The sequence below is a fragment of the Phocoena sinus genome, chromosome 13, assembly GCF_008692025.1.
Source record: "Phocoena sinus isolate mPhoSin1 chromosome 13, mPhoSin1.pri, whole genome shotgun sequence".
Lineage (NCBI taxonomy): Eukaryota > Metazoa > Chordata > Mammalia > Artiodactyla > Phocoenidae > Phocoena > Phocoena sinus.
Genome location: NC_045775.1, coordinates 22927989 through 22944106, shown reverse-complemented (window position 1 = coordinate 22944106; position 16118 = coordinate 22927989). Strand labels below are relative to the sequence as shown.

Sequence of the window (16118 nt, the reverse complement as noted above, 5' to 3'; positions counted from 1 at the left end):
CACAACCTGAAGACAGAGTATACGAAAAGGGAGGCAGATGAGACTCAGGGGATACTCAGGGGTTTCCATAGGACATGCAGGTAATCATCATCTTTGGCTATGGGGTGGGTAACAGATGTTGTTTATGATTACACAAACTATACAAATATCTTTCATATACTCTTTTGTATACATATATACTTGACAATAAAAATTGTTCAATGAATAAAAGCAGAGAAATAATTATTAGGAACATAAAACTGCGTAATCTTACCAGGATACGAATGATTCTGTTTATTTGAAGAAATTTCTGAAAGAGTATCCAGGGAATCTGTTACTCTGTGAATAAAACAAGTAATGCAAACCTCATTAGAAGTAGCTGGTCTTCAGATTTAAGACTGGTGCTTAACTGAGGATTTCACACCAGTGGTTCTTTCTTATTTCACTCGTTCGACAAGCATTTACTAAGCATCTATCATGAGCCAGGGATGAACTTCAATCGAGCACCACAGACAGGCAATATAAGCATAGTAAGTACAGAGAAAGTCAACTTCAGGTGAATTCATTTCAAATAGGGGCCTGACTTTGCTTCTTTGGAGCTTTATTTTCGAAGATGAAACTAAAAAATGTGCAAATTTTATTTTATGTGAAATTTAACAAATGTTAGGTTATAACTGTAAAAACACCACATTTCTACATTGAAAAAACATCAGCTGAGTCTGTGTATATATGTGATTTTTCTGATAAAACTGGCTAATACGATTCAGCATGTTTTATTTTATACTTGACCCTAAGCACAATCATAAAGGTCACGTTCACGATAGGTCTATTTCTTTGATACTCAACTCATTCTTTATTTTTAAAAAGCCAATCCTGTAACAGTCTCATTTTCTTCCAATTGTTTACTGACCTAAATCTGCAGTCTTCATTCTATCAATCACTTGCATCAGCACACTTTGTTACCATAAAGAAATCCTGCAACTCTTACAATATTTGCAATTTCATCTTGCAATTCACATGCATCATTTTCACAAGATACATAACATACAGCAATCAATGAGAGACTAATGAATGCAGAGAATATGACTTGATGAAGAGGACGGATACTTGAATTAAGCTGTGATGGAGAGTTGAGAACTTAATTCTAAAAGTGATCAGTTCATTAGTAATAAGCATGTAATGGTATGAACTGAGAATAAGAAAATTAATGCTATGCTGATAAAAACTACTTGAGTAAAAAATAGACAGAGAGAGAGAGAGAGAGAGAGAGAGAGAGAGAGAGAGAGAGAGAGATTAGATCCAGTCAGTGTCTTAGAATTTCTCTAAAGTAATATTGGTTAATATATAAGTTAACAGAAGAAAAAGCATTAACTAGATGATACTTGGGTGATAGTAGAAAACCATTCAAGCAGAGGAAAGTACCATGTGCATTCTGGGACAGGAGGCACATTTTTTAATGGAACTATTAAAATAAAAAAATTTTAAAAGGCCAGCTACAATCTGGGGAGGAGCGCAATGCAAGGTGAGGTTGTGATTGGTCACTATGTGATTGACTGTTCTCTCAGGAGTCCCTGGTTTAAAATTCTTCCTTGTTGAAGATCAGTGTTATCTTTAAAGAGCTCCAAAGCTGGTTTAAATTAGAAACTCCTCAAAATCAGGCACCATGTCTGTTTTATTTACTTATAGAACGCCTAGCACAGCACAAAGTGCTAAAAGACACTTAATAGTATTTGATGATGATGAATGAGACAATCAGAAGATGATAGGAAGACAGCTGGATAGAGAGAGCAGTTCATTTAGAGAGAGAGCCCTGCTTCTTCTAAGATGAGGGGGCTGCTTTTAAATGAATCACCTTAAGGAAGACCAAATAGATGGCAAAAAAAAGTAAAAAATGTGTGTTCCATAAACAAAGCAAGAAAAAGAAGATAAAACCAGGAGAGAGAAAGAGGCTTCACGATATAACAGAGAAGAAAGCCGTTACAGCATAAAAAACACTGAACAAAATTTGATCAATATTTACTGTGCATACAACATGCCAGAATGTGTTCCTTGGGTAATCAAACATGAAACGGAGAACCCCAGTCCTCATGACTAGGAGACAAATAAAACGTATGAGAGACTGTAGCAATGATCAAAATTCAAAATGTGAAATACAGTTTCTACCGAACTCTTATCACTGTTGCACCACCATAAAGTCAAAAAATGCGTTAATGAAGCAACGTGTTAATGAAGATTTGTTCAAAGTAATATGAGAAGCCAGAAGACTGACTGGTGGCTCGGTACGCATTTTATTCCCAAATCAATCATTTATAAGGTACAGGTCCTAAAGAAAGTCACTGGGCCTCTTTTAACCATTACAGGGTAATGGTTAAGAGTACACATTCTGATACTACACTACCTGAGCTCAAATCTCCACTTGGGAGCTGTGTACAACTGCACAACTCACTTAACCTCTCTGTGCCTTACTTTCCCCACCTGTGAAATAGGGATAACTGCAGTACCTGACACACAGGGTTGCTGCAGAGCAGCAAACAATACATACAGAGTACTTAAAACAGTGCCAGCACGTGTAAGTGCCACTGGCTACTACCCCTTTTTCTTCATTATAAAATGACTACCAAGAAAAACCCCAGCAAACTGCCTAAAAGCAAGGGCTTAGGAAAAAAACAACAGCAAAATAACAAACCTGGGCTGAGTCCAGCTCCACCATTAACTACTGTGCGACATCAAAATATCCCACCCAAAACATGCCACTCTGGTGCAAAGATTATTTTGAGCTAAAGACATCTGAGAATCAACAAATGCAGGAAGAGGCTTTCTCTGAACTCCCCTGATGTGCCTAAAACAGATCTTCCCAAAAAAGAACGGGATTGTCATAAAGCCCCTTCCCGGGAGTCTCATCAAGCAGAGAAGACTGACTCATCACAGGAGAGAACATGAGGAGTTAACACCACACCCCAGACAGACGCTGTCACAGACTATCATATCCCCATCCGTTTTCCTAAGGGCCCACTAATCTTTCCTAACATCATCTGCTCCCCCACAAGTGGCCGTTCTCCCCCTCCCTTTCCCCTCTCGAGATGGTCTATAAACTCTCCAATCTCACCACTACTTTGGGCATTCACTGCTTTCTGCGATGCCCCCATGCATGTAAAATTAACATTTAATAAGTATGCATGATTTTTCTCCTGTTCAGCTATCTGTTGCCAGTTTAATTCATAGACAGGACAAGTTTTTCAGCCCCTACAGTAGCTATAGGACTTTAGCAAAGCTACTGTGTCTCTTGTAACTTTTCTTCACCTGCAGAAATAGGAATAATCATATTACCTTATACCTCACTGGGCCTGGGGGAGATTTAATGAAGTAACATGGTACAGAGCCCACCACTTACTAAATGCTCAATAACTATTTGTACAGATCCTCCTCAACTTACAACGGGGCTACGTCCCGATAAACCCATCTTAAGTTGAAAATGCATTTAATACACCTAACCTACTGAACAGCATCACTTAGCCTCGCCTACCTTAAATGTGCTCAGAACACTTTCATGAGTCTGCAGTTGGGCAAAGTCATCTAACACAAAGCCTATTTTACAATAAAGTGTTGAATGTCTCATGTAATTTATTGAATGCTGTACTTCAAGTGAAAAACAGAATGCTTGTATTGGTACAGAAGTGTCGTAAATGTACTGGCTGTTCACCTCGTGACCACGTGGCTGACTGGGAGTTGCTGCTGCCCTGCTCAGCCATCTCGAGGGAATGTTGTACTGCACATCGCTAGCTCAGGGAATGATCAAAATTCAAAATGTGAAATACAGTTTCTACTGAACTCTTATCACTTTTGCCCCACCATAAAGTCAAAAACTCGTAAGCTGAACCATTGTAAGTCAGGGACCACCTGTAGTTATTCTTTTCCAGCTCACCTGACCAAATACTTATTAGGATCAAATGAAACAACATTTAATCGAAGGTACTTTGTAAACTGAAAAGCGTTATACGTTAAATGTTATAAAATCATAAATAATAAGAAAAGAATTATACTAAGTACATCATAGAAGAAGGAAAAGAATACAGAAATTACATGTAATTATTCAATAAGAAAAACAAAGTGAGAAAGAAAATGGATATAAAACCTGTTAAATCTGCCAGGAGGCAGTCACACAGTCTAGTTGGAAGGGAACAAGATGGGACTCCGAGGTTGAGATCATAGATCTATTCTCATGAATGTGACTATACCATACATGGTATTTCCTATTTAAAGATGAGTATCCCATTTCCCATCCACTGAAAAGCATACCAAGCCAACTCCTTTCAGCACAGTAAGTCATTTCACACAATAGTACCTGGAATTTCATGAGGACTCACTTCTGCTCGACTTTTTTAATAAAAACCAGAGTGAGCTGGTACAAAAGTGTACTATCTTAAGAAGAAACACCGGGGAGGTATATTATATATAAATCCTTGAAGCTTCACTTCCCCCAAAGATCTACTGCTTATCTATTTTTGAAAACTAAGGAAATCAGAGGAAAAAGCCATTTTGGTTCCATTAGGTTTTTAGGAGAATGAATGGGGTGCCTGCTGGCAGGAAATTTAATGCAGTTAGGATGTGACTGAGGCAATCAGAGAGCATTTTTACTTTTGTTTGCATGACAGATTAAGCTTGCTGCTCTCACTGTTCAGAGCGGCAAACACCACTCCTACTAGCCTACACATACTCACAGGGTTTGCAAATGAGGAATAAAGGAGGTTTTTAAAATTGCAAACCCTCAGCAAAGCAAATTTAGCTTTCCATGAGCCTTCCCTCTGAAGAAGGTGGTTGGTTAACCCCTTGAAAGAAGACATGGGCTACAGTCAGGGCATGTCTTTAATATCAAATTAAGGACTCTAACTATAACCCACTGCACGTTACAAGAAGTTCTTGTGAATGGTGTAAATTTCATTGTTTCTCACCTTTGTACCCTGGATGGGGGAGCAAATATTCCATATCTTGGGGAACAACTAAAATACTGCACACCTCCAACTGAACCATCATTCTTGCCATGGGGTTTATCAAGCTCTATCCCGTACCAATATCCTAGAAGAAGAACATGGGATTTTAAAAGCATCCGCACTTCATCCAGAATTGTTATGCTGTTATACAGACCCGAAGTCTACACGGTTTAACGTGGTCACAAATGACCAAAATCCTCATGACCATTAAGCCTTCAAATGATACAATTATACAACAAAATTTGGAAAATTTTCAACTAGAAAAACATTTTACAAGCATAATTGCAGAGTTATACATTAGGGGAGAAAGATAAAATGTACAAACACGAATTTGGCAAGGATTAGCTATTATACAAGTAGTGTATGACCAAAATATACCTAAAAGCTACAATAAGAAACTGTCCTTAACTCAGTAGTATGGTCTGTTTAAGTTGAGAGCAGTGTAGCATGATACTGAGATGTATAAATCATAAAATGAATATGCAATCTTTTCATTTTACTCTTCCAGTATTAGAATACCACAAACAGTTCTGAAATAATTAAAGGGGGACAAAAATAATATGGAAAATATGACTAGACTTCATGGTGACTCTTCTTTTTCTTTCATTTTTTCCCTACCCAGGAAGGAAAAAAAAAAATCATTTTTAACCTAAATGAAAAGATTTAGGTTAGTTAATAGGAATGATTTTCTAAAAGGCTTTTAAGTATTTAAAAGGGCCCACTCTGAGGAGAGTAATAGGATTTCCTTTTCTAGAGAGCATAAAATTAAAATAGTGAGGTTGGGCTTCCCTGGTGGCGCAGTGGTTGAGAGTCCACCTGCCGATGCAGGGGACACGGGTTCATGTCCCGGTCCGGGAGGATCCCACATGCCGCAGAGCAGCTGGGCCCGTGAGCCATGGCCGCTGAACCTGTGCGTCCGGAGCCTGTGCTCCGCAACGGGAGAGGCCACAGCAGTGAGAGGCCTCAAAAAAAAAAAAAAAATAGTGAGGTTGCTTTTAGTGTGGCAAATATTAGATAAATGGACATATACTCCTAGAGTAATGGCTCTGGATGAGGGTACCTCCAGTTCAGTTAAAAGTACTTGACAGTCCACTCATTTTTGTATTTAAAAGTAGAATACAATAGTAATTGTATGTGGTCTCTTAGAATCAGTAACAAATTAAAAAAATAAGGATACAGATATTGAGAAACTTATGACAAATGACAAAATACAAAAATATTGTTCCCTTCAGATTAATAGTTCAAAGAGTCAATTGTATAACCTCTAAAATGACAATCTACAAGTTCTTAATTTTCTTCCTCTTACGTTCAAAAAGATGATACCTGAGTCCATTCCCGATATTGGAGTTTGAGTTGAAAAGACTAACGTAATGCGTGTAACTGTCTTTTATACTTAAACAGTCCTACCCTGCACAGGCACAGAGTGAGGTATACAAACCCACTGCTCAGCCATACTAATGCTCAGTCATCACATTTCTGAATGTCGCTAACTGGGTTACTCTGGTTGCCACTGTTATTTCTGAGTGCCACGGTTGTAATTTTCCAAGTTTTACTTCCTTCTGCCTTTGATGCTTTCCTATATAATTTTTGCATTTTCCCATTTTAATACACCATATCACTGCTACATGTTTACCGTGTAACTCCTGAAAGTGTGTAGCACACAGCAGGAAGGCATTATGGCAAGTGTTAACAATAGTGACTGCATACTGTCTGGATACTTTCTTTCAGAGGTGGCACTGCTAAACATGCTGAAGGGGCTAAACATGCCCTCTGTCAGGTCTAGATCTTATCATCTATAAAAAGCCTAGATATTACCACTGTCCTATAGAACTGATTGATCTAAATTTTGATGCCACAAGAAATACACGCTACTTCTTTCTGAAAGAGCAGAAGGACCTCAATGAAAAATTTCCAACTTTTATATTTGCTTATTACTACTCAAATTTCTAAATGTTCTACACTAGGAGTTTAAAAATTAAAAGCCAACCTAAAACAACTGCTTCCCAACAAAACAAACCGTTCGAGCCTCGTTTAATAAAACCAGAGAAAGGAAGCTCAGAAGACATGGTGATTGTGGAAAAATAACCTACCTTTGGGATTCCTAGGTTTTTATTTGAGAACCATATTAAGAACATTCTAACTAATCTCAATTACTACCTGGTGCCCTAAGAGAGACATGAATTATAAAACATATAGCCCATCTCCAATCCATTAGCAGCTGGACTGCAATTATAAATGGTACTAATGAAACAAGCATGTGTTGGGAGACAATTCTCCATGTTTCTACAGGCCTTATGGACAGAGGCACTGACTGTCTTTTCATGGATGTGTGTAGAGAAGATGGCCTTGGGGGATGGAGACAGAGTCTCTCCCAGCACAAAAGACAGGCATGCTTATTGTCTAGTACAAAGGTTCAGATTCCTTAAGCTCGGGGCTCCTCTCCTATAGCATAAACCACTGGGTGTACAGGTGTCACCTGGCCCTCCCTATCTCACCCCCTGGGAACTGGGGCTCAGGAAACAGAAGAAAATGCTGCCACTTTGGCTACCACTATTGCAGAGAGCACTGAGGTCCTCTATCGCTGACCCAGGGGCCTACCATCTTCCGCCAGCATCTATGAAACCATGGCAATCCAACTTGTTAACCTGCAAATAGGGTAAAATCTCAGATCCTTCAGAGTTCTTGACAGAAGGCTACAAACTTTTTTAAAAAAATCAATGTTCTAGGCAACCATTTCCTAAAATGCTGCAATGCCACCATGTGTCAAAACAGCATATTACTATTTAAAAATACAAACATGGTTTTATTCAACTGGCTTCTGTCTGAAATTACAATCAGAAATTACTGAAAATATAAAAGAAAGATAATCTTTACTTTTGGAAACACAATGTTAAGTCTAGATTGGAGTGAGTATATAAATACACAAACATGCATTTTTAAGATCCCACAGTGCGCAAACGTCTTTCATTTTCCTTTGAACCGCTTCATTTGCTTTTCTCTCCAAGCCACTCGTTAAGAGCTGTGCGCAGCAAACTCGTTATCCACTCATCTTCAAGATCACGCTTAGAGCACAGATCTAACCCTAAAATGTTTTCTGTTATTTAGCACACTTGGCAATCAGTGAGAGTAAAACTGGAGAGCAACAACTAACTTTAACTTCAGACAATTTAAAACACAAATGGCAAGAAAAATTCATTAGTAACCATCAACCTGAGTAAAAACAGTCTGCATCTGAATCAATGTTTTCCATTCTCTGTGCCACAGCCACCACCCACAGGAACTATTAATCAAGAATTCTCTGTAAGTTTTATTTACATGTAAACTTTTAAACCTTTTGTTATCTAAAGAATTCAAGTTGAGCAAAGACTATACAGATGAGTTACCTGGAGCGAAGTTTGTTGTCCCAAAGAACTTAACGGTACCAATTCTCTGGCCTACCACCAACACCCTATCTCCAAGGCGGAGTTCTCCTTCACAGCGTGCATTATTTGCTACAGATGTTGCTGAGGAATTCAAACCTGTTTTGGGGTTGGTTGGGGAAGGGGATGGGGCAGGAAAAGAGAAAAAACAAAGGGAAACTCAAAAAGCACATAAGCCAAAAAACGACTATTTATTCTAACCAGTCTAGTTAGTTGGAGATTTCAATACATGCTACCTTTCCTTATACACAGCATCTAAGTTGTGTTTCTCACATGTGAAGTAAAGCTACTCAAAAGAAATCTGAAGGGTTTCCTGAGACAATCATTGCCACAGGAACTTACACTTGATTCCTGGTGAAGTATCAACTTTACCTGACTTCCTGGTGACACTCTCTACTAGAACAGAGGTCAGCACACCTGTTCTAACTAAAGGGCTACATGGTAAATAATTTAGGCTTTGCAAGCCATACTACTCTGCACAACTATGCAACTCTGCTGTCACAGCACAAAAGCAGACAGACTAAATGGGCACAACATGTTCCAATACAACTTTATTTACAAAAATAGGTGGTAGGTTGGATTTGCCCCATGGGCGATAGTCCACCAATCCCTATTCTAGTAAAATGCTACAATCACAGTAGTGCGGTGGGACTCAGTGTAAATGATACATACATAAATGTAATTTAAAAGTGAAATTGCTATAAGATTCCAATTACCCCAAATTGATTTCCTTATTAGAAACAAAAGCACTCCCTGCCCAGACCTTGATTCAAACCTAAAGCCTGCAACTCCCGCTACTGAACATCAGAAGACCTGGAGAAACACCGCCTTGAAAGCTGTTCAACTATAACAGAGAAGAGGTGGGCCCCTGAGGCTTCTCCCATCAGTCCATGAACAGATTTGAGTGGCTGCCATCTGAGAAGGCCTGGGTAACCCTGCATGAGGGTGCGGGATAGAGGGTAAGTCAGACTGTTAACAGGGAGAAACTAAAAACATGGTAACAAATGAGGAACACAAACTCAGGGAGAAGGAAGGTCTGGATCAAGTGTACATTAAAAAGTCCTTGGCCCTCAAAATAACTAACATTTCCCAAGCACTTCACGGTTTACAAAGCGCTTTTCATGAGAATTATAATCATAGGTAAGAAACAAACTCAGGAATTAATGAAGACATGGTGTTCATAGGAGTCGGTGGCACACCTGACTTTAAAACCCTGACCCTGTGACCAGAAACTCTCACGTCTGTCCCCACGCTGCCTGCAGACGATGGACCAAGGACAGAGAGTTCAACGTGGACTACAGTGGGGCTGAGCTCACAGACGTCCTCCCCAACCTCTCCCATCCCCCAATCTCTTCTCTCTGCTCCTCTTTCTCCTTAATCCTCTGTCCTTAGCTTCCCCTAAATGTCCACCCTCTGCAGTCCACATCTACCCCAAATGCAAACGAACAGAGAAAGCGGAATATCTACTCACTCCAGCAATACTTTCTTAAGAAAACATCTCTGGGGTTCGGAACTTTCTCTCACACATCTCCCTCCCCTTTTAAAAGGACCTCCTTCTCACTCTAATTGACAACTCTCTTCTTCTCTACTATCATTTAGGTCCACAAATGAAAAAAAGGTTAAGTATGTAAGCACACTAGAACTATACCCTTATATAAAGGGTAAAAAAGATAATTCCATACCCACACATAAATTTTAAAATCAAGTCAATGTCAAAAGCCCAAATTCCAAATGAAGAGGGCCTTAAAATGTAAATAAAATGAGGACAAACGGGATTGCTACATCACTGCATCTTTTCACCTCTGTTCCTCACAGCATTAAAGAGAAACTGGTTTCAAGGGAAGAGGAATCTACTCAGAAAATAAATATTCAAGCGAAGTTTCCAGGTTCTCCACTTTCAGGGCCTCAACTTTTAACTTTATTACATCAGTGTTACTACTGAGGGTTTGTTTGGGTTTTTTTCCCCCCATACAATAAAGTATCTTAAAGAGAAAAAGAAATCCTGTCATGAACATTTTCTACAATAAAATATTGGTTCAAGTATTAAAAGTATTAGAAAAAGAATCTAGTAATTACTATAAGGCTCATTAAAAATAAGTTATGGGCTTCCCTGGTGGTGCAGTGGTTAAGAGTCCGTCTGCCAATGCAGGGGACACGGGTTCGAGTCCCGGTCGGGGAGGATCCCACATGCGGTAGAGAAGCTAAGCCCGTGTGCCACAGCTACTGAGCCTGCGAGCCACAACTACTGAGCCCGCGTGCCACAACTACTGAAGCCCCCGCACCTAGAGCCCATGCTCCGCAACAAGAAGCCACTGCAATGAGAAGCCCGCATACCACAATGAAGAGCAGCCCCCGCTCGCCGCAACTAGAGAAAGCCCGTGCGCAGCAACGAAGACCCAACGCAGCCAAAAATAAATAAATAAAACAATTTTTTAAAAATAAATAAATAAAATATAAGTTATGCCAAAGTGCCTTCATTTTCTTTCTATGCAGGTAAATAACTGAACTGCAGTAAATTCAATATATATGTTGATTTCAACAAGAAAACGTGTTTTATATATCCTTACACATAACTGAAGAAATGTGGACTGAATGGGACCATGCAGGCTTCACAGCAAGTTAAAAAGGTTATCACTGTCAACCTCTCACAGTTTTAAACAATGACTTGGCTAAAAATAGAGAAAGCATGCTTTTTAAATAAGAAGATAACACAAAAGTGTGTGAAAAAGCTATACACAAGATGTAAAAAACAAAATTCAGAGGGATAAAAATTCAAACATTAAATTAAATGAAAATAAATGTAAAGTCCTATGTCAAGCCATAAAACGAAGAGACTTAGCGTAAGGCTCTGTTTGAGCCAATGACATAGTGTGGTCATCAAAACTGCATGAGTAGCCTCAGACTGGACTTGTACCGAGAGGCAGTGGTTCAGCTCTCTACCAGCAGGCTGGAAAGGGTCTGGGGACCCTACAGCATGAAGAAGAGCTGAAGGTACTTGAGACAGAGGCGGACTCTGGCAGCAGCGAAGCATCAGATAGACCTGCGGGTGAAGCCCAGGTGTGCACTTAGAAACTGCCCCTGTGCACCAATGCCTAACCTCCCTAAGCCTCGGTTTCCTCATTCATAAATTGAAGATGATCATAATAGTACCTACTCCATAGGTTTGAGAATTAAATGAACTAAGGTATGTAAAATTCCTTTAATAGTACCTGAAATAGTAAATAACATGTATTGACATGTTAGTTATTATTATTAGGTTTAGATTAGAAAAGAGGTAAGTAAAGAAAGAGAACAGACCGTATAGTTTCCAAGTATCTGAAGATCTATCATAAAGTTCTAATATGAACCTTACAGGGGCTAGAGTCCATAGATACAAGAGGAAGAGAAGAAATCAATCCAGACTAGGAAAAATGGTAGGAACATGAGGGAAAGGCAGAGAGATCCAGAGTATGCTGACGAAGGGGAGGGAGATGGCGGGCTGGGGGGAGACAGGGAAGGAACAAGTAGTTCAACCTGACTGAAGTAAAGGGTTCCTTCTACACATTTAAAAAGAGCAAATCTACTTACAAACAAACCAAGATAAAAAACACCAAGAAAGCCTGGTTGAAAAAGCCATAGATACCGGCACTGGCTCTAGATGAGACAGAAGGGCTTTTGCTCATTGTCTTCTTGTTATTGCCACTTGCATTCAGTGTCTTGGAGTGACTCTGTTTGTGCTCCAAAGAAGATGTAGAGGAGGAGCTGCTGACAGATGCAAGCAGGGTAACTAAAACAGTACAGGAAAAGAACACATCAGAGGGTGGGAAATAAGAAGTGAACGAATGAGATGCTTTTCCAGGTAAATCCTTCTGAAACTCTCCACTTAGCTTCCTCAGTGTGGATTAACTAGTGTTGAATTAAATGCCTGATTTCATCAAAATATACTGTAGTTCATACATACAAGATTTTATAGCCCAAGCAGTTTTAAGGATTCAAAGGATCCACACTATATGATGGCGATCTCATACAGGAGAGCGCTGTCATGTCACTGACTTAGACCAACTACCTATCCTAACCACCACTGTCTCTCACCTCTCACTTAAGATGAGTTAGTAGAATCACATCTTATTTATATAAAAAACATACTAATGTGTTTTTAAGGTAACAAAAGCTTAATATTAAAATGTTCTGAGCTAACCTGAAGGCAAGCAGGAATACTTTTGAATTTTCTATTTGTGCTCTATTCACCCAATGATTTGACAGCTAAAGGCAACTTTAAATGCTTTTATCAAGACATCTACACTATGGAATTTCCTTTTATTCTCTTAATCTAGTCCAGTAATTCTCTAATTTAAGTGTACATAAGAATCACAACACAGGATTTTATACAAAAAAAATGTGTGTGTGTGTGTATATATATATATATACATACACTTTATTATCAGCTGCTTAGGGGATTTTTAAGGATAAGTATTTACTGTAATGATTCTTCCCTTACAAACTTTAAACTTTAGCCTCATATAAGCTATATCACTATATCATTTTAAAGTTCAATCAGTAAATTAAATTTTGAAAATAGAAGTTATAAATTATATTACCATCTTTCTCTGCTCCAGTTTTCAATTCTTCACCAGGAGGCAATGAAAGTGTTGATTCTGAAGCACTATCTTTTTTTGATGTCATTAATCCTAGAACACAAACACACACTTTCAGCAAGAAAGAATTTTCTTTAACGTTAAACAAAAATATGTATTTGCTTTCTTTTCTAAATTTTATTTATTTATTTGGGGCTGCACTGGGTCTTTGTTGCTGCGCGCAGGCTTTCTCTAGTTGTGGCGAGCGGGAGCTACCCTTCGGTGCAGCGCGCGGGCTTCTCATGTTGCGGAGCATGGGTTCTAGGCGCACCGGCTTCAGTAGTTGTGGTTTACATGAGCTCAGTAGTTGTGGTGCACGGTCTTAGTTGCTCCGCAGCATGTGGGATCTTCCTGGACCAGGGCTCGAACCCGTGTCCCCTGCATTGGCAGGCAGATTCTTAACCACTGCGCCACCACGGAAGCCCTGTGTTGGCTTTTTAAAGTACAGACATCCCTCATTATCTAAACCTTATCCTCTTCTGAGAACACGCTGGATGATAAATTCACAGACGGCAGAGGGCAATGTTTCATTATTTAAAGGGGAAAGCCCATCTGAAAACCCCAATCAATTTCCCCAAATATCACTAAAGTATCTTTTCCACCTATTTAAAAATCCACTAAGGAATTCTAAATAATATAGAGCATTTAAACACAGCTATCTAAGTGTCTGATACTTAATGCCACTCCTTAGTGTGTCTGCACAGTGCTAGCGTGTAAGCAAACCTGATACAGCTATGACGGCTGCACGCTTACTAAGGCCTGCAAACAACTCATGATTTCACTGGTGTGTGCAGGCAAGTTCATTGTAGCAGACTGTCTATTTAGATAGTAAATTTGCGGTAAAAATTTCTGCAAATCATTATAGCAATTATTCATTTAAGTCAGAGTCAGATAGTAAGAAACCCTGTACTCTCTGAATGACTACCCGACTCTCACTACACCCAACTCCCCCAAAAAACTGACTTTAAAAGAGAGCTCATGAATAATACTCTACTTAATATTAAGACTTCTGTTTCAATTCTACAGAACCAAACTATGTAAATAAGAAACCTAATGGACTCCACCCGGTTTCGAATTCCATCAAGCATCCATTCCAATTCTACTCGGTTTCGAATTCCATCAAGCATCCATTCCAATTCTACTCACTTACAAAGCGTTCTGGGTGAAGAAATGAGCTTGGCACTCTGAGCGTCGCAAACAAAACAAGCCATGGTCCCAGCCCTAAAGGAAGACCTTTTCAATTTGGTGTGGCAGAAAGACATGAATAACGATAATATGAGGACATGTTTGATATAAGCCCTAGCATAGAAGGAGGAGACAATAATCATGGTAATAAAGATAAATTAATGCCTCATCAAGAAGATCACATTCCAATATGGGTCTTGAGAGATACGTCAGATTTCTTCCAGCGAATACTGGAGGTATGACCAGAAAGAACTGAAGGCTGCATTACGGATGGACAAAAAGAAAAAAAAAAAAACTTAAAGAAAGACAGGGTCAGAGAAGGATGAGTAGCTTGGCTGGAATAAAATGGATTTTGGGGGGACACAGGAGAAGTAACCTGGATAGCTGGGCCACAGTAAAATCTTAGAGGGTAACGGTGCCGGCAAAGGAACCGGAGCTCTTCAGTAAGGAATGAGCCTCTGATGGGCTTTGGAAAGGAGGACTGGCATGAACAGTCACAGGTGAATAACATTACCCCGACACCAAAGTTTAGAAGGAACCAGAGGAGGAGAGACTGGAAGCAGAGGCCAGGAGTGAGGGCCAGAACCACGACAGCAGAAACTGGGTTGGGGGGTGGGGGAGAGAGACTCTGTGAAGTCAACCCACAGAGTAATTTCTTATTTTCAGTTATATTTTTCAGTCCTAAAGTGTCCATTTGAGTCTTTCCTTTTATTTGAAAATTTTGAGATAACTGGAAATTCATATGCAGTTGTAAAAAACAGTATCGGGAGATCTCGTGTACACTTTACCCAGTTTCCCCCAAAGGTGACATTTTACAAAACTATAGCATAAAAGCACAACCAGGATACCGACATTGCTACAATCCACCAATCTTAGATTACCTCAGTTTTACTTGTACTCGTGTGTGTGTACGTGTGTATATGAATTATTGGTTCTTTTTTTATACCTTCATGTCTCTGCTGAATTATTCCATTTGTCTCAAGAGGGTTCACCCTTAATACTTAGAGGGTTATAATATATTCTTTAAAATCTTTATCTGATAAACGTCTGTATAATCTCAGGGTTGGCATCTTTTGATCGTCTTTTTCCTTGAGAGTTGGTGAGATTTTCCTGGTTTTTCATATTTGGAGCAATTCTGGACTGTATCCTGTACAGTATGAACACTATTTTACAGGACTTGGGTCTTGCTTAACTTCTATGGAGAGTGCTGACTGTTTTGCTCTGTTCTGTTTTAGCAGGCGTTCGACAGCTAGCAGGCGGTTAGTTTCAGGATGGCAGTTCCTACCCATCTTCTGTGACTGTGGCTCCAATGTCAGTTCAGTTGCCACAGCCTATTTGGGATCTGTCTCGTGTGCTGTGCCACCCAGTAGTCAGTCTGAGACCTGGGCAGTGGTCTGTGCAGACCGAGGCCCGTGGTCAGACGCATGCACACACATCCTGGCAGTAAGACCGCCATTCTGAGATCACTTTCTTGAGCTCCTTCCTCACCACGGTCTCCTTGACACCTTCCTGCTCCCAGAGGCACTCCTTCCTGATACTCTGGGTAGAATGCCTAGGCTTTAATTTCCCTGCTCTGTCATATACCCTTTTTGTTTGTTTATTTGTTTTTATTATTTTATTTTTGGCTGCGTTGGGTCTTTGTTGCTGCACGTGGGCTTTCTCTAGTTGCGGCGAGCAGGGGCTACTCTTTGTTGCGGTGTGCAGGCTTCTCACTGTTGTGGCTTCTCTTGTTGTGGAGCACGGGCTCTAGGCACACAGGCTTCAGTAGTTGTGGCATGCGGGCTCAGTAGTTGTGGCTTTGTTGCTTAGTTGCTCCGTGGCATGTGGGATCTTCCCCAACCAGGGCTCAAACCCGTGTCTCCTGCATCGGCAGGCGGATTCTTAACCACTGTGCCACCAGGGGAGCCCCTGTCATATAACCTTTTGAGATTGAC

The 16118-nt window shown here is 39.9% G+C and overlaps 1 protein-coding gene across 3 annotated transcripts in view; it reads right to left on the bottom strand.

The window, feature by feature from the left end:
• CLIP4 (CAP-Gly domain containing linker protein family member 4) overlaps positions 1–16118 on the bottom strand; it is a 62742-nt gene that overhangs the window by 15367 nt on the left and 31257 nt on the right. Inside the window, exons 10-15 of one of the 3 annotated variants that reach the window (XM_032653287.1) lie at positions 14146–14220; positions 12964–13053; positions 12009–12152; positions 8351–8485; positions 4929–5052; positions 254–318 (exon numbers count right to left, since the gene is read on the bottom strand). In XM_032653287.1, coding sequence (XP_032509178.1) covers positions 254–318; positions 4929–5052; positions 8351–8485; positions 12009–12152; positions 12964–13053; positions 14146–14220 — 633 coding nt within the window. The remainder of the gene's footprint in view (positions 1–253; positions 319–4928; positions 5053–8350; positions 8486–12008; positions 12153–12963; positions 13054–14145; positions 14221–16118) is intronic. The other 2 variants (XM_032653288.1, XM_032653289.1) reach the window with 2 other exon arrangements.